General features: G+C 47.3%; 1 protein-coding gene across 1 annotated transcript in view; it reads left to right on the top strand.

The window, feature by feature from the left end:
• Nucleotides 1-20,937, top strand: part of SFRP1 (secreted frizzled related protein 1) — a 43,194-nt gene extending 22,257 nt beyond the window's left edge. Inside the window, exon 3 of the mRNA XM_058525277.1 lies at nt 20,598-20,937. Within this exon, the coding sequence (XP_058381260.1) occupies nt 20,598-20,920 (323 nt within the window). The 3' untranslated portion in view covers nt 20,921-20,937. The remainder of the gene's footprint in view (nt 1-20,597) is intronic.
• Nucleotides 20,938-25,192: the final 4,255 nt, after the last annotated feature.

Genomic DNA, 25,192 nt, shown 5'->3' with positions numbered 1-25,192 from the left:
ACCTGGCTTATTGGGGAAATAAAACTTCCGTCAACAAGGTAGTGAGGTCCCCACATGGGAACTATTCAAAGTCTGCATGGCCTACGATACCTGGGAGGCCTGCATTGGCGGAAAGCTCAGAAGGCATGACCCCTGTGGTCCTTTCCAACCCTGCAGATTCCATGATTCAGTGATTCACGGAGCACCTGCTGTCTGCTTTCCCGCTGGCGGCTTCCACCCGGAAGTGGCTACGTTGGTGGGTGAACCTTCCTTCTCATGGGGATGTCAGATGATTTTCCTGGGGAAGGTAGAGGAATAAACTGGGACCCCCAACTCATTAGATCCCTCAGCAGCATAGGAACCCCCCCTCGAAATGTGTTTCTGTTCAGTCCTGACCTCATGTACAGACCCACTCTTCAGCCACGAAAGGCCGACTCCTGGGTGTGCAAAACCAGAACCTCGAAGTCATTCCGAGTTGCATGTCTTTGTGATGCAGACCAGATGGCGTGGAGCATTCTGGTGGTCATGACTCTTGGGAACGGGTCCTCCAGTTGCCAGAGAAGATGCCCAGTGGGCCTGGAATGAAGTGCAGGCCCTGGGCAGGGCCTCCCTCTCCTCCTGCTTCCCTCTCTGCCCTTTCCTCCATACAAGCAGGACCATCTGGTCCACCCCCCTCCCTGGTATCAGTTTTCCTGGTGACTTTTAAAAAAGTCCTTCTTTGCCTTTACAGTTGTATAACTGTGTGTGTGATGGGGGAGGGCGGGGAGAAGACTGAGCCTGAAGCTGCCCCTTCCCTGGAAAAGGAGGAGAATCAATAGACTGTTGATTTTTCTCCGTGACTGACAGGTCTTTGCCCGGAGCCTTCTTTTCTTACAGACTTAATGTATTTTCTGGCAGATTTCCTTGTTTTGAGTGATTGCTCAAAGTAGAGAACAGGCAAGCCCAGCGAAGAACTCGGCACTCTCCCTTCTTTTGCTCATCGTCCCATCTCAGTCTCCTTTTCCTGGTGCTTTTTGGGGGTTGATGGGTGAGCGGAATCTGGGCTGGGCCAGCTGAACACTCTCTGTGCTCATGCCTTGCCTTCCAGATTTCTTAGAATGAGAAACGCAGGTTGGAGCTGAGAAGCTGCCTGTTCCTACCATGGAGCCCTCAGCATGGAAGTTCCTGGGGGGCCCACACCCCAAGAAACTGGGGCACAGGACAGTGACAGATGGCTGTCTGAAGCAGCTGGGGGATGGATCACTGGCATCCCCCCAGGTCTGATCTGGTGGTGTGAGGCCCAGGAGCCCCTTTCCGGGGCTGCTCTCTAAGGGGGAACTCATTAGTCCCGGCCTCCCCTGAGAATGCTCCTCAGAGGAAGGCGGGTCAGGCCTCACCCAGACAGGCCCCGCTCAGTAAGAGTTTCCGGAGTTGGGAGGATGGAGTGCCGGCTGCAGCCTGCTGTTTTGTCCCATTGGTGGTCCTGGGCAGGAGCGAGGGGTGGGGGGCCGGGCAGCACTCCCCAGGCTCTCCCTGAAGGGGTCGGTGGCTGGCCCTCCGCTGGCCCCGCAGCCGCGTTTCTTGCACTGCGACGTCTCTGATGGTGCTGGGGCTGTGCTCCTTCAGTCCGGGTGGAGCTCTGTTTTCAGGGTTTTGGCGTCAATGCTCTGGTGTTGACGTAGGGAGAGGGTTGCTTATGTTCGGAGAAGGAGGGAAGGGAGGCTGCGTGATCACATGGAGCTGGAGCCTTAGGGGCTGGGGGTCGTTTTTCTGAGGCAGAGTGTGTGTGAAGGATAAAAATGAGAGGGACACGTGACTGCGGGGTGGGGAGTACGTGGCCGCAGGGGGTCGGGGTCCTGGTTCTGCGTCTTGATCTGCTGCTGGTGGCTGAGACTGTGGTCCTCATTTCCCCGTTTTCTGGTCTCTGAAATGAGACTTCAGCTGGATGGCCTCTTCAGTCCCACTCTGCTCTAAGAATCTGTGCTTCTGTGTCCTCAGTTATTGCTCTTGACACACACACGTGCCACGAAGCAGAACCTTTCTTCAAAGGAAATCTTACCCTGAACTCCGTTCTAGAAAACTGGTCCACCCAGGCCATCAGGCTGGAGGCAGAGGGGCCTGGAGCTGGGCTGGCTTGGCGTCTTCTTATTCCTGGGGCACATCTGACACTCACTCATTTAAGAAGTTACTGGGGTGTGAAGATGAGTGTCTGACCTCAGGGAAGAAGGGCCGAGATTATCCAATGAGACACTCACCCTGCACTTTCTTCCTGGATAGAACACCGGGCCTTTTCCAAATGTCCCCTGGCCTGGCAGCCTGTGGGTACAGATGATGACATTTCCATCCAAACCCTGCTAGCCAGCTAGCCTGCACTTGCTGAGTTCTCCACCTGCTCCCCAAAGGCTTCGTGGCAGTCTCTGTGGGAGACTCTGCTCCCCATGCTGCCCTCTTGGGGCTCCGTGGAGTGAGTCCCTGCAGGCTGAGGCTGAGACCTGCCCTGAGCCCCCACCCCTGCTGTTAGCCGAGCTGAAGCTCCCCGGCGTTTCCAGCCCAGCTTCTGCTGAGCTGCAGCTCCACCACCGGGCTGAGGCGCCGGCACTCATAGGGCCACAGGGGTGCTCTGCTTGCCCTGAGGGGATTCTCTGGGGGACGGGCCCTACAGCGGGGGTGGTACTTGGGCCCTGATGTGTTACAGCCTCTAGTGAACAGCTCTCTGATGCCTTTACACAGCACTTCTCCCCACAGTGTGGCTGGTCTACACAACAGCTGCTGTGCTGCACCGTGAGCCACAGTTCCTTCCTTCCCTCAGGTTGGGCTTCTGAGTCTGGGCTAATGAACCAGGCTCCCTTATTCTTCCTGGATGTCTCCGGTGGCTTCACATCCTCTCAGTGATGTGGCTCTTGGCACTTCTTCTAGATGTTCCTGAATATGTATGGATCCCACTCACTGAGAATCTTGGGGTTTTATTTCCTCCAGAAAGTTCCTCTGCACTCATGCAAAAAGGTAATGATGGTGGCGTTGGAGACAGGGTGGGCGCAGCTGCCAGTTGTGCTGTGGCCCCAGGAGGACACCTGTGTACAGCAGTAGGCTGGACGGAGCAGTCAGTCTGAGTAAAGGAATACGCTCTAATCAACTCTATGTATTAGTTGAACTAATCAGTAGATACAAGAAAATTGGAGGCAGGATTTGTTTTTCCATCTAGAAAAAATAGTGTTGATCTGGGAGGTTTTTACAAGCTCAGCTGCTGATTTTGGTCTGACCTTCTGATTGCCTCCATTGGACTGTCTTTAAGTAAATCTTGACAGTGGCTGAAAAAAGCAATCTGGTGCCTGCCTGTTGTCTTCTCAAGGACAGTTTCACTGGGTTTCCTATTCAGCTACCAGGTCTTTCAGATATGGAGGACTTGATAAATTCCCAAGAAAAGGCCTAAAGATCATTCCATTCCCATTTCAAAGGCAGAATCCATGAAGTTTGAAGGGGTGACACAGAGGAGGTGATGGAAGAGAATGTACATGTGACAGCCACCCAGGGAAAAAGAAGCAGAAGCAAAGATGTGGCTGTGTCCTGAAGCTCAAGAAATAAAGATATTAAATCTCAATGCCAGAAAGAGAGAGAGAAACAGGGCAGGGAATAGGTGTTGTCAAGGGTCACATAATAAAAAGCAAGAATCTAAATTCAAGAGTGCTCTTATCTGTGAAATAGTCACATCTTCACTCTTTTGGGAGCAGGATGAAGAAGAATGAGATCATAGATAGTCACGGAGAGTTTCTTGAAAGACCGTAGGGAAATGAACCAAAATTCCAAAGCTAGAGTTATTTTGGCCTAAACACAGTAGAAAACTCTATTTGCACTTCTCTGCTTCCCCTGAAGGCAGAGGGGTACTTAAATATTGGGCAGAAGTTCAGGGGAATAAAATAAATGAATGAATGAATAAAGGATGAATAAAAAACATAAATCTATACATATATACTTATATGTAATTTATTTTTAAATATATAATTTAGTTTTGAAAAGGCAATATATTCACATGGTATAAAATAAATGTACAAAACAGTAGAGATTTAAAAGAGGAAACAGTTTGCCCTTCTCAAAATGCTTTCCCATGCATGAGCTCATTTTTATATTGAGCCTACCAACAACCCTGTGAGGTGTGGAAAGCATTATTATCCCCCTTTTTAGGTTGAGGAAAATGAAGCTCCAAGAGATTAAGTGACTTGCCCAAGGTCACACAGCAGAGCTGGGAGTCAAACACAGGGCAGTCTGGGCAGGCATTAGGAATCGGGCATCCCAGCAAACCTGCCATGTTTCTCGTAGCTGAGTGGCTATGTCCGTTGAGAGACAGCAATGCAGTGGGGTTGAGTATGGCGTGTATTAGTTTGCTAAGGCTGCCATAACAAATTACCAGAAACTGCATGGCTTAAACAACAGAAGTTCATTCTCTCACAGTTCAGGAGGACAGAAGTGCAAAACCTTGGTTCCTTCTAGAGGGTCTGAGGGAGAATCTGTCCCATGCCTCTCTCTTGGCTTCTGGTGGCTCCCAGCCATCTTTGGTGTTCATTGGCTTATAACTCCAATCTCTGCCTCTGTCTTCCCGTGGCCTTCTTCCCTGTGTGTCTGTGTATCTCTGTGTCTTCTCCTCCTCTTTTAAGGACACCAGTCATCGGATTTAGGATCCACCCTAATCCAGTATGACCTCATCTTAGCTAATTATATCTGCAAAAGATGGCATTTCCAAATAAGGTCACATTCTGAGGTTCCAGGTGGACATGAATTTGGGGGAACACTATTCAACCCACTACAGAGTTCTAGAGCCAACTTATCTGAGATTGAATCCAGACTCTAGGTCACTTATCAGCTGTTGTCTTTTGGAAAATTATATCCCTAAATCCACTTGTATTAAAAGGTGGATGGTAGTGGTACCTACTTCACTAGGTTGCTGTGAAGACTAACAAGGCTCTTACAACAGTGCCTGGTACTTGGCAGTCAGTACCAATGATCCCTAAAGCAGACTTGGTAGGTGATGGTAGAGGGTAGTGGTTGTCAGAGGGATGACGAACTCTCAGCTACACAAAGAAAAGCCAGCTTGATGCATTGGGTAACCATGCGTGAATCTTGGAAGAGATTTCCAATGAAGAAGGCATCATCAGTCTGGAGTGCGTGGCTCGGCCAAGGAATTTCTAGACATGAGGTGGTAACCCAGGGGATGTTGTGTCACACCCAGCAGGGTCTGGCTCCTGGTAGCCACTGGGAGGCAGGGCTCCCTATAGAGCCAGTGGCCCTGCTGTTTAGCTGCTGGGGGCAGGGGGTGTTACAACACCTAGTTTCGAACATTACGGTCTTGCTTGTGAATGGAGCCACAGAAAACCGAGAGTCACAAGGTACATTGTCTGAGGTACATACATCTGAGGTGAGAGGATACCTGCCATGCAGCCAAACCAGGGACAGTCAGATGCAGACAAGGAGGGCAGTCAGCTCCCCAAAAGGTGCCTTAGGAGCCAGGTCCTAAAGGGCGACAAGAGGGGCCGTGGAGCCACCCTCTGTGCCCCTGGTACCGAGTGCTCCAGAGGTCTCCAGGACGCTAATGAATTGCCCCAGCACCTCCTCTCAAGCTCTTCAGAAAAATAAAGACCTTTTAACAACTGTTTACTTGTTGAATGTTAGGCATGATGATTCACTGGAGGGAGGTGCTTGGAGGACTTGTGATCAGGGGAGATTTGAACCCCAGATGATGGTTTGCACCGTTGCACGGGGATCCTAGATCTTGAGACTGCATCTTTCCTGACTGGCCATGTAAATGAAGTTCATACCGTAGGCTGTGTCTTCTCCTCCGAACACTGCTCACAGCCCCTCAGGCTGCTGATCATAATTGGCCGTGTCCTGCATGCCATATTAAAGATGGTTTCACAGCAAACCCGCAATTCATGACCAACTGGCACTGTGGTGGTGATTTATATGGTGTCTCTCCCTACACATCCATCCACAAGAGATATAAACTGGTACTGGTGTTAGTACAGCAAAGTGCCTTCCCACTTACCAGCTTACCTTAAGCCTTCGGCTGGTAGCCACGAGCTCAGACATTTGTGTTCTGAAGTGCCTGTGCTGGTGCTCCAGCTATGACTGTATGCATAGGTGACATTTGTTTTCCATCTTCCCCTGTCTGTGGCTGTCACATCAATCCTTCTATGCTGAGAGAGTGAGGGTGCTTCTCTAGCAGATCTGGGAAGGACATCTGTTTCCTGCTAAGCTTTGTCTGTGGTCCCATGAGTCTTTGCCCATCCCCCAGACTTCATGTGGGTCTCTTCAGAGCCTGGGGCCATTTGTCCCTTCTCTGGGACCGACTTGGCGATGTTGGTTCATTCATTGATTTATTGATTGATTGATTTTTGGTTTTGTCTCTTTTTAGTAAGTGGCTTTCCTGAAGCAGCAGAAAGGAGGGGTGGGTACGGTCCATTGGCCTTTATTTCTCTTGCACCATGTGCTCCCCTCGGGTGCTCGGAACCTCTGCTCCATTACTTGTGTGTGGGGCTCCAAGTGGGTGGAGAGAAAGAAAAGAGACTCAGTGAAGGTCAGAGGACCTAGAGACAGGAGTCAGGACGTCGGCTCAAGGCCAATACCATCCGGCCCGCTGAGTGTGTGCCCGCTGAGCTCGGCAGGAGTGGAAACCCGAGAAAAGAGAGAGGAGGCCAGCGCTGAGCCAGGACTGGGTGCCGAGTACATTCACTTTTTAGATTCTTGGCTTCAACCAAACCTACCTGAGGCCCAGAGAAATTCCACCTTTGGGAGCCCAGCATCCCCCTCCATCCTGTTTGGTGTACATTCAAATCCACCCGGATACACATCTGTTTCCGGTGGGGCTTGGCCGGGTGGGCAATAGGAGAACCACATGTGCTGTGGCCCCTCCCGGGACTTTGTAGGGAGCCAGCCGCTGCCCCATCTGATGGACGGGGAAGGTGTGCGTTGTGGGCCCGGGCTCTGGCTGGACCTCGGTGCCTGGGGAGGGCTGCAGTCAGGGAGAATGCCGGGGTGGCTGGGTCTTCTGAGCCTCCCCACAAAGCCTAGAAAGGCTGAAAAAAAGAAACAGAAAATTCAAGCACAGAAAGTTGGATAGATGTGTAGGGTCAGACATGTGAACGAGTAAGAAGAACCTTAATATTGGGGTAGGTGGGCTCAGGTCTAGAGACGAGGCTTCCGTTTCCACCTCAGAGTGAATCCTGTGATGGTTAGAATGAAGGATTTTGGACAAAGGCTTCTTTTTTGTGCTTTCTTAGCTTGGTACTTGAGAGAAGTCTGTGATGAACCAGAGAAGTGCTTCCCTCTCCAAATCCTGTTATACCTAAAAGGCCCTTGGGAGGGAAAAGAGGAACAGTGAGTCCTGTGTGAGGACCTTCTGTGACCCTAGGCCTGAAAAGCAGCTTGCCACAGTGGAAGGAGGACACCCCAGGACACGGGTCTCCTGTTTGGCTTATTGTGTCCCACATAGCTCTGAGCCCCAAATCACTGAGAGCTCTGAGCCTCGGTTTCCTCACTAAACTGGGGGAGCCTGGCTTAGAACGTGGGGCCGTCCAGGTTCCTGCCAGCTCCATGTTCTTGTCGCCAGCCTCTCCTCTCCCCTAGCCGGGCTGTGTCTGTTTCACTGCTTCGGGAGGGCTGGGGACTGCCGGGTTAGACGAACGGTGCCGTGTTCTCTGACTGGGCACCCGCGGGGCCGCTTCGGGAGCCAGGAGAGGGAGGAGGGGGGCCTCGTTCCCTCCTGTTCGCCAGGCCCCTCCCACCACCTCCACGCCAGCCACGTATTTAAAACGTGGACCCACCCATTCTTTACACATGGGCCAGTTTCTTGTTTTGGTGGCCAAATATCCTGGTTTGCCCAGGACAGTCCCAGTTTATTCCTATTGCCCCGGCGTAATAGTTAGTTGCCCTCCTTCTGTCTCAAAAGTGTCCTCATTTGGTAGCTCGTTGTATGGTCGGCCTATGCTTCCTCTTGCTCCCTGATCCCATGACCGGGGCTTCTCTGTAGTGCCTGCCCTGGGAAACTTCATGGGCTAGCAAGGAATTTAAATTTTTTTAGGTGGGAAATCCTGGTTGAAGGTGCACAGATTAATTGATGTTTAGCTTGGTTTCACCTGGGATTTCTGTGAAGACCTGCTTCTCCTCCTGAGGCAACAGAACCTCTTAAAAGGAGCAGAGATTAACTTCTGAACACCCGTTGATGAGTAGGAAGAGATGTGAACTGTAGGTTTTAAACATCTCATTTGCCCCAATGTTTTCCTGAAATGACTTCCTTCTTTTTTGGAGAACTTTTTTTTTTCTGATTATAAAATACATGTTTATTGCATAAAACTCGGGAAATGGTGAAAAGCATAATAAAGAGATTAGACATAAGCTATACTCTCATCTTTCAGAGATAGCGGGCTTCTAAAATTTTGGTGTATTTTGGTATATTTCTCACTCTGCACCATTGATACCCACAATTTTGCATACTGATTTCTTTCCAATTAATTTTATATCTAGGCATTTTCCATTGCTAAAATTACTTTGCAGTTTTCCTCATCCTAGGCCTTTTAAAAGCAGTGATTGTTACTTACTTTTGAAATATGAAATTCATATCACCTTAATTGTTGGTACCGTCCAAGGGTTTCAAAGGCATTTCTCTGTCAGTACTTCTTAGGGACAGAGTCTGGGGTGAATTTGTTGGAGAACATTCTCTGCATGTTAAAGAAAAGAAATAGTGAGACTGCAGTGGTCGCTTGCTCAGGCCTTGTTCCTGTGGACCTTTACTGAGTACTATCTGTGTGCGTGGCGTTGGAAGATAGCAGCCTTGCCTTGACCGCTCCTGGCAGAGTTAGTTTTCCTTCTGATATGGTTTACATTTTGTGAGGGAGACTCCCTGGGATCAAATTCCAGCTCTGCCATTGACTAGGTGTGGGACCTTGGCTAATTACTTGACCCTTTTTGCCTCAGTTTTCTCATCTGCAAACTGGTTGCAATGAGAGTGCCTACTTCCTAGGGTCGTCAGAGGATTCAGTGAGTTACTGTGTGTGCAAATGCCTGGACCGGTGCCTGGCCTGGGCAGTGCTCACCCACCGTCGGCCGTTGTGGTGTTGTTGGTGCTAACGCAGAGGTTTGTGCAAATAATCCCAGTCTCACTAGTGAGACTGTGAACTTCAGGGCAGTGACTGTGCTGCTTATATCTCCTTGTTCATTTGTGTATCCAGCAGATGTCAGAGTGAGCTCTGTGCCGTGTTAGGGTCTGCATGAGCCTCTGAACATGGATGAATAGGCAGGTCCAGGCCCTGCGTGAGCTCACAGTGTGGGGCGGGGGCAGATAAGGCACCCTCAAGGGTAATTATCATGCATCAAGATTCACATGGGAGGGCCGTGAAGGTCAAGGCTGGACTGGGCTGGGAAGGCTTCAGGGAGATGATGGTCTGTAGCTTGCCTGGAAGGATGGGTAAGAAAAGCATGAATTTTGCCTGGAGTGCACTCTCTGCCTTCAGAGGGATCAGCTGAGAAAACAGTGAAGGAATAAGAGCTGAGATGTGCCTGCTCCACTTCTCAGAGGCACTGGACTCATAGCTTCTTCAGGGACATCCCAGCCAAGGGCCCAGGGCCAGCCAAGGGGTTGGGGCACACCCTTGGCCTCTTCCGTCTGTCAAATGGGATAGCATGAAGACTGCCGGCCACCACGCCAAAAGTGTGTCGGATACTTTCTTGGGGCTTTGAGTTTAGACAAGTTCACGACGAGGACCAGACTCTTGTGCCATTGTGTTCACTGTAGGTCTGGGCTATGGTCAGTATAAGCAAAGTCCCCAGGTGATGTGAGCACATGAGGGCAGCAGTTACTGCCTGAGATGGAGGACACTTTCCCTTGGATGATGAGGATTTCTATATTGGATTTTAAGACAGAGAAAGGAAATAAGAAGATTTAGAAAGATTTCCAGTGCTGGAATGGAAGTTGAGATTATAACTGGTCCAAATGGCTACACGGAGACCAGAGAAGTAAAGTGATTTACCCAAGTTTGTATGAAGAGTTAGTGATGGAGTCTGAACCAGCAGTTGGAGTCTGTTGGCTCTGGAATAAGAGTCCTTTCCTCTGAAATGTGCTGCCTCTTGCTTTGTTTTCTTGATTTTGCAAGAAACTACCTCTGAGGGACAGGCCCCACAGACCTCGGCCATTCTGAAAATGGTGCTAGGCCAGCTTGCCCAAGGTCAGCTGGGTCTTAGACATGCCCGTGTCGATCTTGCTGACTTCAGGGAGTTTGGAGGGCTGCCCTGGGCCCCAGGAGATGTTTAAACACCATCCAAGAAAGAATCTGCAAAATGCACCGCTGTGAATAACCAAGGTGACAAATCAGAAAGCCCACCCTATCCCCACCCTCAAACCCTTTGAACCAGTGGTTCTCAGGTGTAGTCCTCAGACCAGCAGCATCAGCATCACTTGGGAACTTGTTCAAAATGCAAAATCCTGGGCCCCATCCCATTGCTACTGAATCAGAAACTCTGGGGGTGTCTCAGGAATCTGCATTTTTAACAAGTCCTCCTGGTGATTCTGATGACGCTCAAGTTTGTAGACCCCTCGCTTAAGCATCTCTCAGAGCCGGGGTTAGTCGATGGCTTTTCCGATTCATTGGTTGTGAAACCCACTCCTCATCTTTTTCCTTCCAAGAGACATTTCCACACTCCAGCTTGCCATTTGGGCAAACACTGGGGGGTGGAATGGAGAGGAATGGAAAACCAGTGACCCCACAGCAGGAAAAACTGTTTGCCTTGGCAAGTTTGCCCAGACTTGGAGCCAAGTTGCAATCAAGCCTAATGATTGACTTTGTTTAAGCGATTCTCCTATTCTCCTCTGCCTCCTGCTCTGGGAGGTGGGGAGGAGGGATTCGGTGCTTACTGAGAAGGAGAAGGGCTAAAGCTCTTCTTTGTCCCGCTCTGAGACCCATGCCCTTGCTGCCAGGGCCGCCAGTGCACACGTCTGCCCAAATAAAACCACAGCAGGCAAGTCTTTGCTCTCAAAGCGGGGTTTTCATTTTGCACCATTAGCTTAAATCAGCAGGGTTAACACAATCCATGAAATCAAGCAATTAGGCGGCAGGACGGCGGGTGGCTGATGTCAACGCTGCGGTGCTGCCTGTGTGAGTGCCGCTGGTGTGGTGGGCAGGGGCCCGTAAAGTCGCAAACTCTGCTCTCCTGCCTGACTCCACCCCCAGCCTCCCCAAGAGATCTGGGATCCAGAGAACAAGACAACTTCCATAAAATAATTTGCCCCAAATAAGTCACTCGGGAGCATTTTCTACATCTGCTGTTTTTTGTAAATGAGAACAGAATAAAGCTGCTTTCAATCTTTTTTTTTTCTGGTTTTGGTGTTGTTTTTGCTTTTTTTTTTTTTTTTTTTTGGTAACTGTATGTCCTGTAGTCAGTAAATGCATCTAAGTATGCAGCGTGTGGTTTGTGGTCAGCAGAGAGAATCTGAGTTATTGTGACCAAGTGCAAGCTCCTTTCTTTGCTGAACGAATTAATGATGCCAAACACTGGCTCCTGCTGGGAACAGAGAGGTCTGTTATGCTGCCATTGTAGGGCCTTTGTCGTAGGACTCATTTGGGCCCTAATGCCTCAAAGCCAGCTTGCCATGGTGCCCAGACCCTCTGCTGAGTGTTGAAAGGAGGCCGCAGTTTCTCACAGCCAAGCCCTTGCCCAGTGCTGTTACCAAATGTCATTTGCACAGTTGGATTTGGGGATGGTGCTCTCTGCCTCAGGGGTGCCCACCCGGGAGATTTGTGAAGTAGGGCAGGAGTAGGGCATCAGGTCCTCTGTGTCTTGACTGCTTGGTGAGGTCTTGCTATCTGAACAGGCTTTTGCCTCGGGAGGCTCTGTGTGGGAGGCGGGGTGAAAGCCGAGCCCATAGGGCTGGTGCACCGCGTGCCCATCTGTGGGCCCATCCTGATCAAATGGGCTGGTAAGCCGCCACTTTGTAAAGAATTTGGCCAATCTTACCTCCCTGCTCTTCAAATTCTCCATTTGGAAACTTCAGCCTCCTCTGCAAGAGGAAGGAATTTAGGGAAACAGTGAGCCACCAGGAATCAGGGTGTGTGGTCTGTTATCCGCCCCAGGGTGATCTGTTATTAGCACCTGTTGGAGAAGATGGATCCAGGTGCTTGCCCAGTTGTCCCCAGAATCTGCCCGACACCCCACCCCCCGCCCCCCAGTTCATCCTCTCTTGTTTTTCTGCTCTGTGCTCGGAAGGCCCATGGAATAAAGCAAGGAGCTCTGGGTGGGGAGCCAGGCAAGACACATGGGACCTCTGCCGTGTGGCCCTGGACAAGTTACTCTTGAGCATCCCTTGAACTAGGTTTGCTGTCCCTTCCAGTTCAAAGTAAATGATCCAGATTCTAACCTGATTGGTTTTTTTACCTGAAAAATTAGTGAGTTGACTAGCTCTGTAGGCGGCCCCCTCCTCCCCAATAAATGGCTGAAAAAGCAGAATTCTTACTCAGACAGAAGCTTTAAGAAGCCCCGACTAACGCCACGCTGCTCTGGTTGCAGGGAGAGTGGAGGGCCTGGAATGCAATCTTTGTCTTTCTTTTAAGATTCATATTTTGTTATTCATTTATATTTCGTATGCATTTAAGTTCTTTACTAGCCTATAAGCTTTTTTAAAATTTAAGTTTTTTTCTTCTAAACAAATGCAGTTAAAAAAGTCAAATAGTATCAAAAGGCTTTTAACAAGAAAACTGCAGTCCTCTGACCCATGCCTTTCCACCACTAATTCCCACAACCCAGAGGTAATAATTTTCAACTATTTTAGCTATTTCTTGTGATATTTAGCAAAATGGAGTAAATAAATAACACTTAATTTTGATGTTTAGATATTAAATACTGATTTTCTGTTATTGAAAACAAAGGTTTATCTATCTTACTCTTATTTCTTAATTTTAATTTCAATTTTTGGATGTTATTTCTTAATTTTAATTTTTAGACATTAATTTTCATTTTTGATTAAATTCTTAATTTTAATTTTTAGGCATTGTTTATTGATTTTCCAATATTGAAGATAAAGATTTATCTGTCTTATACTATATCCCCACTTCTCCCCATTTTTTCCAATATAGTTACATCACACTTTTGGTTAAATTAATACTCAATGTTTAACTTATTATAATTATGTAAATATTATTTGCAGCTGAGCCATGTAGTATATACTGCATTTATATTTCCTTTCTTGTACACCTTTTAGTTTTCCCTTGAGATAGTAATTGCCTCCTTTTATTTTCCCAGTTCCTTATCTTTTTATATTATGAATTCAGCTCCACACTTTCCTGCAGGCAGACATCAGGTAATCTGCCAAGGCCTCTTCCTCCCATTTCAGTCTGGACTGGTTGAGCTTTAGGCCTGCCACGCAGTTGTTCCGGAAAACCCATTTTAAGATTTCCATTACTTTTATCTTATGTTAGATCTTTGGTTTCCTGAATCCTGTGTCTTATTTTGCATTTTTGTAGAGCACATCACGGAGTAGTTTTCTAAGGAAAGATACATGGGAAGATGTGGTATATATGTACAATGGAACACTACTCAGCCATAAAAAAAGACAAAATCGTGCCATTTGTGACAACGTGGATGGACCTTGAGGGTATTATGCTAAGTGAAATAAGTCAGACGGAGAAGGTCAAATACCATATGATTTCACATATATGTGGAAGATAAACCCATGGATATGGAGAACAGATTGGTGGTTACCAGAGGGGAAGGGGGGGCGGCAAAAGGGGTAAAGGGGCACATATGTATGGTGATGGATGGAAACTAGACTTTTGGTGGTGAATGTGATGCAGTCTGTACAGAAGCTGAAATATAATGACATACACCTGAAAATTTATACAATGTCATAAACCAATGTGACCTCAATAAAATAATAATAAAAAAAGAAAAGATACTTGGCAAATAACTTGTTTTTTTTTGCTGAGGAAGATTGCCTCTGAGCTAACATCTCCGCCCATCTTCCTCTATTTTGTATGTAGGATGCCACCACAGCACGGCTGATGAGCGGAGTGGCGGTCTGTGCCTGGGATTCAAAGCTGCGAACCCTGGGCCACCAAAGCAGAGCACGCGAACTTAACCACTATGCCATTGGGCCAGCCCCAAAGATAACTTTTGTTTTGTTTTGTTTTGTTTTGTTTTGTTTTGTTTTTGTGAGAAAGATCAGCACTGAGCTAACATCCATGCCAATCCTCCTCTTTTATTTGCTGAGGAAGACCGGCCCTGAGCTAACATCCGTGCCGATCTTCCTCCACTTTATGTGGGACACCGCCACAGCATGGCCTGACAAGCAGTGCCTCGGCGCGTGCGCAAGATCCCAGCCTGGGCCACCAGCAGCGGAGTGCGTGCACTTAACTGCTACGCCACGGGGCCGGCCCCCAAAGATAACTTTTTTTAACAACTGAATGTCTGAAGATGTCTTTATTCTACTCTCACACACTGATAGTTTGGCTCAGTATTGAATTTGGGAATTTTAAAGGCATTGATCCACTATCTTCCAGCTTCTAGTGTTGTTGTTGATGAGTCCAGTGCCGTTCTGATGCTGGATCCTTTGTGTTAGATGTATACTCTCTTTTTCCCTAGAGGATTTTAAAGATTGTCTTATCTCTGATGTTTCTAAACATCGGGGTTCACTGAGCAGGGCACTGTTTGATCTGAGAGCTCATGTCCATTTCTGGAAAATTTTCTTGCATTATTTCTTTAGTATTTTCTCCTTCTTTCACTGGGTTTTCTCTTATTCAGATGTTGAAACTCCTAGGTTGATCCTCTATCTTATCTTTCTTTCTCCTATTTCCCATCTCTGTCATTTTGTTCAGCTTTCCCGGAAACTTTCTCCACCTTATCTTAAAGCCCTTGTATTGCATTCTTTACTTCTGCTCTTACATTTTAAATTTCCAAATACTCTTTCTGTTCTCTGAGCATTCCTTTTAATAGCTTTCTCTTCTGGTTTTATGAATATGATATCTTATCTAATATTGTCTTTGTGAAAAGTTTTTTTGTGTTCCCTACATTGTCTCTGTTATCTCTGAATTTTTTTTTTTTCTGTTTCTTTTGTATGTTTTGGTCTCTGTTGTTCACATTTGGAGGATTTCCTCAAATGCCTGCTGATCCTTGGGTGGCCATTTGAATTTAAGAGGGAAGCACTAAATTGGAAGCTCCTTGTGTATACACCTGGCCTGTGGTTTGTTGGGCCTCATTTTAGAGTTTGGTTCGGGGGACTGTAGGTCTTTTCTTTTGGGCTACACGTTTCTTGAGATAGAAGCCCTTCAGTTCTCTGACTGAGGGATATAAATGTAGTGTTCTGAGACCGGAGGGTCTCACTTTCTCCTATGCAGACTGCTGTACCCAAGCCACCGTCTGTTTGGTTCAAACCTTCTGAGTGGAATAAACCTCTTGGCTGCTGCTGGAGTTGGTGAGGGGCTGTCACCTGGATTTATGCTCCAGGCGAGTGGATCTAAGTGTCCTTATACAGATTTTTTTTACCAATTCCTCTGTTTAGTAACAAGGTCTGTAGTGGAGTTCAAAAGCACCCAGTGGTCCCAATTCGTGAGCGTCTCTGGGTCCTGCATTGTGGAGCAGCTTGTTTCTGACTGGCATCCCTATGTGTCAGCAGCCAGGGGTTAGCTTTTCTTCTCCCTGTCAAGCCAGCTTCCACCATCATTTGCTTCCTATTATGCTAAATGTTGGTATGTTCTTGTTTTCTTGCATATGTTTATAACTTTTCTTTTTTGCTATAATTTTAAACTGACTTCAGAAAGGAGTAGAAATGATTGTGTGTGCTCACTCGAATACATTTGGCTAGAAGTGGCCAGTGGTAACTTCACAAGCATTCCAGAAACTTGGTGGTTGTCAGTAGGGCATACCTTGTCTTTTCACCTCCCATGCCCACTCGCCTCTTTGGATCCTGCTCTCCCGCAGGTCATGAGTGATCCCCTAGTCGCCAAGTCCAGTGATCTCGTCTCACACTCATTCTCAAACTCTGCAGCCCTTGGGACTTAGGAGCACTTCCTCCATTTGAAACACCTCTGTCCTGGGCTTCCTGAGACACTTGGCTGCCTGGTTTTGCATCTGTGTCTCTGATGACTTTTACGATAAGTCTTCTTCCCCTCTCCCCAGGGAAGGTGCTCCCTGGGGTCCCTCATTCTCTTCTTTTCTCTGTACTTTACTCTTCACTGTAACTATTATCTGTAATCAGATTGTGACTCATCTGATTAGCTCCACTCCGCCTCCGCCATCAGGTTCTCCTCGCATTCCTGCAGCAGCTCCACGTTATTCGTTGTATGAATGACTGGCCCTTGGCCAATGGTTGCCTCACATCCAAGCACCTGTCCGGGTAGTTGGAAGAATGGTGGCACCATTTGTAGAAGCAGGTCAGGAGGAAGAGATGGTTTTGAAGAGCATGTGGGTTTGGGATAAGTGTAACAACTTTCCTATTCTCATTTCAGCCTCAGAAATATGGCCAAGCCTTGTGGGGAGGCTACCAAGGAAGTGTAATTTCTGAGTGAAAAATATGGTTCAGGTTACTGAACGTGGAAGGAAACTTTAAGGGTCTACCTGAATATAAGGGAGTATTTATTTTAAGATTGCTGAGAAAGACCAAGACAGCCCTTAATGGCGCCTGAAGTTTTGGATTTTCAAAGTTTCTGGGTCTCTGCATTCTTGCTGACTAGCAAGGTGAGAGTTGGGAGTAATATTCTACTCTTGGAGGATGTTAAGTTGTTGCTAAAAAAAAACAAAGAAGTGTTTTGTTTGTTTTTGTTTTCTTTTGTTTTGTTTTAGTTTGGGGTCCCCTGTCACTGTAGCTGAGATCAAGGGCCTGAGGCAGTTGTAGCATCATCTCCCAGGGTGAGAAGGGCACACGATGAGGGAAGGGCGTGAACACACGATCAGGCTAGTGCTGGAGATGAGCTTGGCTGGCTCCCCAGTATTGCCCAGCATGGGACCTCTGGATGGTAGTACTGCCAGGCCAGCAGACAGACTGCACGCTACACTTGACAGGTGGAAAACTGAGATTTGGGGACCTCAAAACCAGATTTTGTGGTCACACAGTGAGAACCCAGGACCCGGTACTCTGTCCAGCACCTCAGCTATTGCCCTGGCTGCTGCCTCCTGGGGCTTCTCCGCCCTGCCCACCACCACCATTTGCGTTGCAACTGTGAACACAGTCCATGGGTGAAATCCCCGGGGTCCAGGCACTGTCAGCATGGTGGCGGCTGGATGGGGGAGAGGAAGTGGTGATCAGTCCCAGGCTACTCCTGGCTGGCACCCACCACTGTCCCAGCAGCCCCTGGGTGTGGCGTGGTGGGGGTGTGGCACACGTTTCTACAGACACGAGGAAATCGACCTTGGACGGCTAATCGCCTATCCAAACATTGTTGGTAATCTGCACCCCTAAAATAAACCCTTGAAAGGTGGAAGGATGTTAGTCATTTCTGGCCATATGTGCCTCCTCCTTCCTTATTCTCCCCACCTCAAAAAAGAAAAGGAGCCAAATGGCAAGAAGTAAAGAGTCTAATGCATAACAGATTTCCACCATTTGATTTTCCCTCTCCCCTCGCTGTCCCTCCGCCTGTGCAAACTAAATTCCTTACACGGTCATGGCAAAGGAACATTAATTTTTGATTTGACTTGTGATTAAAAGCAATACAATCAAAAGAGTGAAATAGTTTCCACTGAAGCAATATCATTTTAAACCCAGTCATGGTACAGTAGGAAAGAGCGTGGTCTGTGGGGTTAGGTGTGGGTTCCAATCCAGATTCTGTCTCTTACAAACTGGCCTCATGTTGTCATTGCTTAACCTGAGCCCTTCTCCTTGATTATAATAAATAGTAACGATGCCTTCTTAATGTGATTGCTGCGGCCATTAAATCAGGAGCCATGTGTGAGCACCTATCCTGTGCTCATATGCAGAGCCCAGCACATGGTGGGGACTCAAAAAATGATGGCTCAGTTCTCTGCAGAAAAGAGTGTGCTCACGTCGTCAGCTGGGGCATGTTCATCTCTCCTGGTGATGTAGATGGTCGCTCCCATAGCAACGCTTGGTTCCCAGCCTTGGACTTTGGGAAGTAGTTTGGGACTCGTCTTACACTGTGGGGCCACTTCTTGGAGGGTCTTGTGGAAGGAGCAGGGTTGTCCTTCCTGCCTTGCCTCCTTGCAGTACTTTTAGTTGCCTTTCTTTGATAAGTGGTTCCTCCTAGTCCCATGTGCTCTGTTTTGCAGAAGGGAGGCAGGAATGGAGACCTGACTTGGTCTAGGCCTGGGCAGTGAGTCTCCTCTTGCTGGTCCCTCATTCAAGCCCACTGAGAACTTTCTCTGTAGTGAGCCACAGACTAGAACAGCTGAAGTCTTTTCTCAAGTGAACCCCAGGTGCAAGGCTATAAGCCAACAAGGGAAGCTAAACCAGGTGTGGGCCTGTTTGGGCATGTCTGAGGTGAGGTCCTGGAGGGGTGGTTTCTGCTGCTTTCTATTCGCTGCACTCCCACCTGCTGTTCTCACTGTGCTCTGTCCACAGTGGAGGTGGGAGTCAAGCACAGTCAGGAGCGCTGAGCAATGGCTGCTTTGGAGTAGAGGGAGAGGTAATGAAAGGAACTCCTTGGAAAGCTGTGCTCAGCCCACTGCCATGTGTGCCGGGAATCCTGGACCAGCCTGAGAGGTCAGTGTTAATCCTCAGCGAGAGCATTCTGCTGCTTAGTGCCCAGTCCTGAACCTTCTGCCACTCTTGGGAGTGAGGCATTTCCTAAGGGGTACCACGCCTGGGGTATTATATGGGGTTAAGTAGGCGGCAAGATCTGGAACTCTTTGCAAGAAAAAGAAAGCAGTGGGGGTGTGTTTAATTTACTGACTTTGACACATTGATTAAAGATTTGTTCCTAGGATTTCTTCCCCCTCCTCCTTATTCTTGGATTGGCCAAGGGTGTGTTTTCTGATCAACTAAATATTAAATAATAAAGCCTTCACAAATGCAATTTTTCCTTTGCCAGAGTAGTCTGTCTCAACCAGGAGGAACTCTTTCGCCGTTTCATAAGTAAAGTCATTTTGAAATGTGGGTGAAACTAGGAAGACAGTCGGCTCCTCTCCCTTATTTTCTTGGTCTATTTAATCGGTACTCTCACTTTTGGGTTCATTTTAAAGAATTTTGCAACCATAGAGTCAGCAGGGACAGCACGGCGACTAAAAGTGCACGTTCAGACATGGGTTAACTAGGATTAGTGACTTTGGGCAAGTAAACTTAACCTCTTATGCCTCAGCTTTCTCATCTGTTAAATGGGGAAATAACGGTCCCTTCTTCATGGAGTTGTTGGATTTAACTGAGGAAATGCATGGGAAATCCTCAGCATGCTTCCTGGCATGCCCTGTGCTTCCATTATTGTTAGCTACTGTCGTTTAGTTCAGATTCAAGCCTTTCCTCAGGGAGCGTGGGTGGCAGCTTTAGGGCTTGGTAATTTTGAATTCAGAGGATGTACAAATTATTTGGTGACTAGCATCTAGAAAATGATTTCCAACTCCTTTGGAAATATCTGGGGCTGGCCTGTCTTAGAGGGGAATTGATTGTAACAATGACACCAGGTGTTTAGTGGGTTTATGGCTTACAGAATGCGTCCACACTAATTTATCTTCATCAGTAGACTCTGTCGTAGCCATCATTAAAGTATCTGGTCAACATGTTAAAAAATAATGTTAACTCAGGGTCTGTAGAGACAAAGAAAAGAGAAGGCAGAGTTGGTGGACGGCTGTTTTTGCCTTTCTGCAGGGTCTTGTGCTGAGGACAGAAGCCCAGGTACCATATTAGACTTGAGGAGAGATCAGCACCTGGGTTTATCTATCAGGACTTCACCAGGACTTGCTCTAATCTGTCAAGAAGTCAAAGTCGAGTTTGGTTCTGTATGGGTCTACTCAGGGGCTAGAACACTAGTGGCACCCGTTAGTGGTTGACGAGTGATTGACAGAAATGAGCAGTACCTGCTGTCAAAACTCTCTAGAGGCACAGTGGTCAGGACTCTGATTTCTCCAGGACTGAAGTTGGATGCTCATGTTTGAGAAGCATGACAATTTGAAGTGCCCTTTAACTTGTGCTTGCCGAATGTCCACACATACGTTCTGCCTGTCTTGTTTACAGGACCCAACTTCCAAGGAATTTTAGGTCGTTTGGATGTTAAAAAACTAAGCCAATAACTTTCTCTTTAAAAAAAAAAACAAACTCAGGGTAAGTGTTTTCTTTGAGTGCTGAGGTCTATAGCATTAGATTATATGGACTCCATTGGATTCTATGAACCCCTTCTTCTCTTAAAGCATTGTCTGATATTCTGAGTCACTGAGTTTTAAAAAGTGAAATATGATTTGGTTTTGAAGATTTATTCGAGAATCTCATGGCACCCCATGGCAACTGTTAGACACCACAAAACTGGGGGGCAGAATCAGTACGTAAAGATTAATGGAGACCTTGGTTCTTATCTATAGAGCTGCCTCCTCCTTTTACTCGCTGTTTGCCTTTCATTTTCAGCCTCTTCTTCAGCCATAAATGTGGGTTATTGTTTTAAGTGAAAAGCTGTGTTCTAAAATGCTTTCTCTGCCCCTCTCTCCTTTCCCCTCCCTGCCCTCACCATCTCTAGCACTGAGGATGAAAATAAAAGAAGTGAAAAAAGAAAATGGCGACAAAAAGATTGTCCCCAAGAAGAAGAAGCCCCTGAAGTTGGGGCCCATCAAGAAGAAGGAGCTGAAGAAGCTTGTCCTGTACCTGAAGAACGGGGCCGACTGCCCCTGCCACCAGCTGGACAACCTCAGCCACCATTTCCTCATCCTGGGCCGGAAGGTGAAGAGCCAGTACTTGCTGACGGCAATCCACAAGTGGGACAAGACAAACAAGGAGTTCAAAGCCTTCATGAAGAAGATGAAGAATCACGAATGCCCCACTTTTCAGTCGGTCTTTAAGTGATTCTCTCGGGGCGGGTTGGGAGGGAGCCCTGGGTCGGGGTGAGGGGTGGGGGCTGAGCAGACCAGCTGGGACTTGGGTGGTCCACACTCACCGCTCCTCCTGTTGGCAGAGGACGTTGTTGTCCAGTTGACGTCACTCTTGCAGCGTCCCACTCCTTCCCCTCCACAGCCACGCTCCAGACCCCAGTGTAGCTAGTATTTAAAGCCGCATGCCCAGGTAAGGAAAACCAGTTAGATTAGGAACCCTTTTAAGATCTACAGTGTGGAACAGCATGTCACTGAGTAAAAGGAGGTGCAGAACCATTTCAACCAGAGACACAGTCACTAGAAAAGAAAATTTTGCTGGTAAACAAAGGGGATTGGGCAAAAAGTGAGAGACAGCAGCAAAAACTAAATTCTACAACTTTCTTTGTGTCAATACAAATTGCTTGTGGATCAGCTCATCTATGCCTTTGGAACTAGAAAATTCTAACTATTGGTAAGACACCTTGCTTTCGGTTCCAGAGTAATTTCTCTGTCTCCTTTAGACAGAAACAGACACACACCATGCTTACAACCTAAGATCAGTTCCAGAAAGTCATGGGTACTGGGAAGCAGAGCACACGCAGAGTCTGTGAGAGGGAAAGCAGAGGGAGGTCGTGCGCTCTGCCCTGCACGTGGTCGTCTTTCCATAGGAATCAGCTGGGCTCGGATGCCGTGTGAGTGGCCGTGAACGTCGGCTTCAGCGCATGATCTCACCTCCAGACACTCGCAGGGCCGCACGTGCCTGCCTTTGTGCGAGAGGAAAGAAACACGCGGGCACCAAACCCACAGCATAGGGAGACGACGATTTTCAGACTGAGAAGGCAACGATTAGTGGTTTTCAAAAAACATAGTTAAAGAAGAAAAAAAAAATTTACAACAGTCCAGCAAATTGCTAGTCAGGGTGAATTGTAATTCGGTGAAGAGCTTAGCATTCTAATTTCATCTGTTTGTTCATTTCATATATTTTTTAAAGAACAACAACAAAAAACCCCACTTACTTTTCAAGGTTTTAAAAGAAGCCTACACTGAGCATTTGAAAGGTGAACTAAGACCAGGGTCTCCTGGTGCGTGTGCGGCTGCTTTCCAGCAGAGCAGCTCTCTCATCAGGCACTTGGGTGGGAGGCGGACACGCCTGGTGGCATAGCTGTGTGGTCCTCCTTCCTGAGTTCTGGGCTGCCCTGGACCCAACACATCGCTAATCAAAACTCACAGTGCTTCTCATTCTTTTCTTTCCTGTGAAGAAATGGATTCCTTTAACTTGATTGCCTATGGATCAAAGAAATTCAGAACAGCCTTCCTGCCTGTTCTCCTGCACTTAAAAAAAATACTCTTTTTCATTTCTGCAGAAGGAAAGTTAAACTACAAGTGTTCCCATCCAAGGAAAGCATTTCAAAGGCAAAACATCCCTGCAGTTTTTCCCCAGTGCCCTAAAATAGTTCTTAAAGCCCGTGTGTTTAATGAGTGGTGTACGTAAACCTGTTCACTTATGCAACTTGACTCCTCTGTTCAGTGTATAGTATAGGCAGTCATTCTAAAGAATTAATGTTAGTTTCTTTCCTGAGCCTGATTCTTAATTCTCTGTAACTTCTCGAGGACTTTAGTGACTGTCCCTCTGGGCGAATGTTTATACCCAGTCCGGATGCCGCAGTGAGGCTGGGAAGTGTCAGCGCTGGCCCTGGCCTGACACAGAAACAGTGGAAGATTCTGTTAACTTCTGATGACTCCAATCTGAAAACCAGTCTGCCAACTTCTTGACCTCTCTGAGGGTTCTGTTGATATAATTAACCTCTCACGATTGGTGATCCCATCATTTTAACACTTTTTTTGGTTCTCTCTGACCTTTAATCATAAAGTGTCGGGGATCTTAAGTGATTTGCCTGTAATTTTGGATGATTTTTAAAAAATGTGTATATATATTAGTTTATTAGAAATATTCTACTTTCATATCGTCAACTGAGATTTCACGAGTGCCTGGATCTGGGTCTTAGTTTTGGTGGATTCACTCAAGACTTCAGTGCTCGTATGTATCTGCTCATTTGACAGAGCGTGTCCTGCAACGGGGCCCGCTGTCCCAGTCAGGGGCCTTCGGAGAGGAGTTCCAGTGGGGGTTTTAGCAGTTACTGCAGCAAGATTATGGAAGAAGAGGTGGCTGTGCTGTGTAGCTCTCTAAATGGGAATTCTCAGGGAAGAAGTGACATTTTCAGAAAGAGTTCAAAATAAATTGGAAATGTGAGCTGCAGCTGCAGTTTTACCCCAACCACAGAGTTCCCGGACTTGGAGTTTCACAGTGGACTTGAGGCACCCACCAGCTTTGTCTACAACACCCCAGCAATTTCAGGCACAAAAGGAGCCTATGGGCCCAAAGCTGCGTTTTTATCACAAACCTTTGTTTTTCTTAACAAAGGATATCACAAAACCAATGTGCAGACTCATTGGCTTGGTCATTGGTTTCCAAAAGAGGAGGTCTGTGTGTGATTTGGTAATTATTGCTAGTGCAAAAGTCGTATATGTAAAGATTTAGAATAATCATTCTGGGTAGAATCCTGTGAGGTCATGGGCAGAACTCAGCTAAATCTTTGAAGGGCATTAGTAGTTATCTTAGAAGATAGCAAGGGAGGTGAGAACTCGGAGAACGCTTTATTTTTAGAATATCCTGTGTAACACTTGGCTTTTGGCGCCGGTGAATTAGCACCAAGGTCTCCCTGAGGCAGAATCCAGTCAGAGCTCCAGTTTTCCCCTGGATCCGTAAATTCCAGAAACCCCACTGCCCACACCTAGAATCGGTCTTCTCCTCAGCCTCCAAGTGACCAGTTGCTCTGTGGGAGCTCCACAGATGGGCTGGGCTCAGAGGATCTGGTCTAGAAGCGCACCTTAGGTAACTCCCGTGGGATAATGTACTGGCCCTTCTGACCTGTCAGCAGCAGATGCATAGGACACAGACGAAATTCCTGTTTCCTCTAGTTCCTTCTTGTAGCCCTCCTCTTTTAGAGTCTAAATCTTTTACAAAAGCTTTGAATACTGTGAAAATGTTTTACATTCCATTTCATTTGTGTTTTTTTAACTGCATTTTACCAGATGTTTTGATGTTATCACTTATGTTAATAGTAATTCCCATATGTGTTCATTTTATTTTCATGCTTTTCCTGCCATGTATCAATATTCACTTGACTAAAATCACTCAAGTAATCAATGACCATGTGAGTTGTGACTTTTTCTCCCCAATGACACACCGTTCACCCTCTTCCACTGCACACATGCCCACCTCTTGTATTTTTTCAGGGATGTTTTCTGGTCGCAGTTTAGTAATAGCTTTCAAATGTAGCTGGGCCGGGTGGGCCGGAGGAGCACCTGTGAGGCCCCGCAGGCTGCCCTCCCTCCCATCCCACATTTACCATCTGCTCCCGTGAATAACTTCCAGAAGTGGTTCTCCTGGCTCTGTGCGACTCAGATCACAGAGAAGGTTAAATACTTGCTCTACAAGAATGTATTTTTCAGCTCTGCCTGTGTTTGTTTTCCGTGTGTTTGGTTTCAGATGTTCTTTCCCCTCTGGCCAATTCAATGTTAAAATTACCAACTAAGATTTGAAAACTCTCTGGTACCTGGCATCTTAGACCCACATGAGACCCTAGAGGAGACCAGGTTTGCCCCTTTAGTTTACAGATGGAGAAGCTAAGAGGTCAGATGGCTGGGATTTCCCGAGGAGTTTGGGGCTCTCAGGTCACTGGCATTGCTGGAACTAGAACCCGGGGCTCCCAGGTCCTAGTTGTGTGGGAACGACGTCTGAATGACCGCTGAACTTCCCTTTGGCCCCAGAGTGTGGCACTTGCCAAGCCCAGGCTGTTTCATATTAGGCTACATGCTTCTTGCCTAAGGAATTCTTCAGTGTGACTTCTCTGTCTGTAAGCAATTACAGTGACAGCTTCAGTTGATGTCGTTCCCTGATGAAGAAGGCACCTCGAAACCTCAGACAACTGGTAATTTTACCCAGAAGTGAGAAAATATTCCTAAATCACCCCAAACCACACCTAAGCACAGAGATACCATTTTTCAGGCATGGACGTGTAAACATTCCCATTCAAGTCATGCTCCAGTATGGGAAGATTTTCCCATACTTGTACCTGACTGGTGAACCAGTGATGTGCTCGCCCAGCCAGGGAAAATACTGACGTTTCCTTTTAGTCCCTTGTGGTTAATAGGAAGGAATATCTCTTTTAGGCTGGATGTGGATGTCATTGTCATCCCACTGAAG

Source organism: Diceros bicornis, chromosome 29, assembly GCF_020826845.1.
Source record: "Diceros bicornis minor isolate mBicDic1 chromosome 29, mDicBic1.mat.cur, whole genome shotgun sequence".
NCBI lineage: Eukaryota > Metazoa > Chordata > Mammalia > Perissodactyla > Rhinocerotidae > Diceros > Diceros bicornis.
The sequence above is the reverse complement of the archived record's forward strand: the minus strand, read 5'-3'. Positions and strand labels throughout refer to the sequence as shown.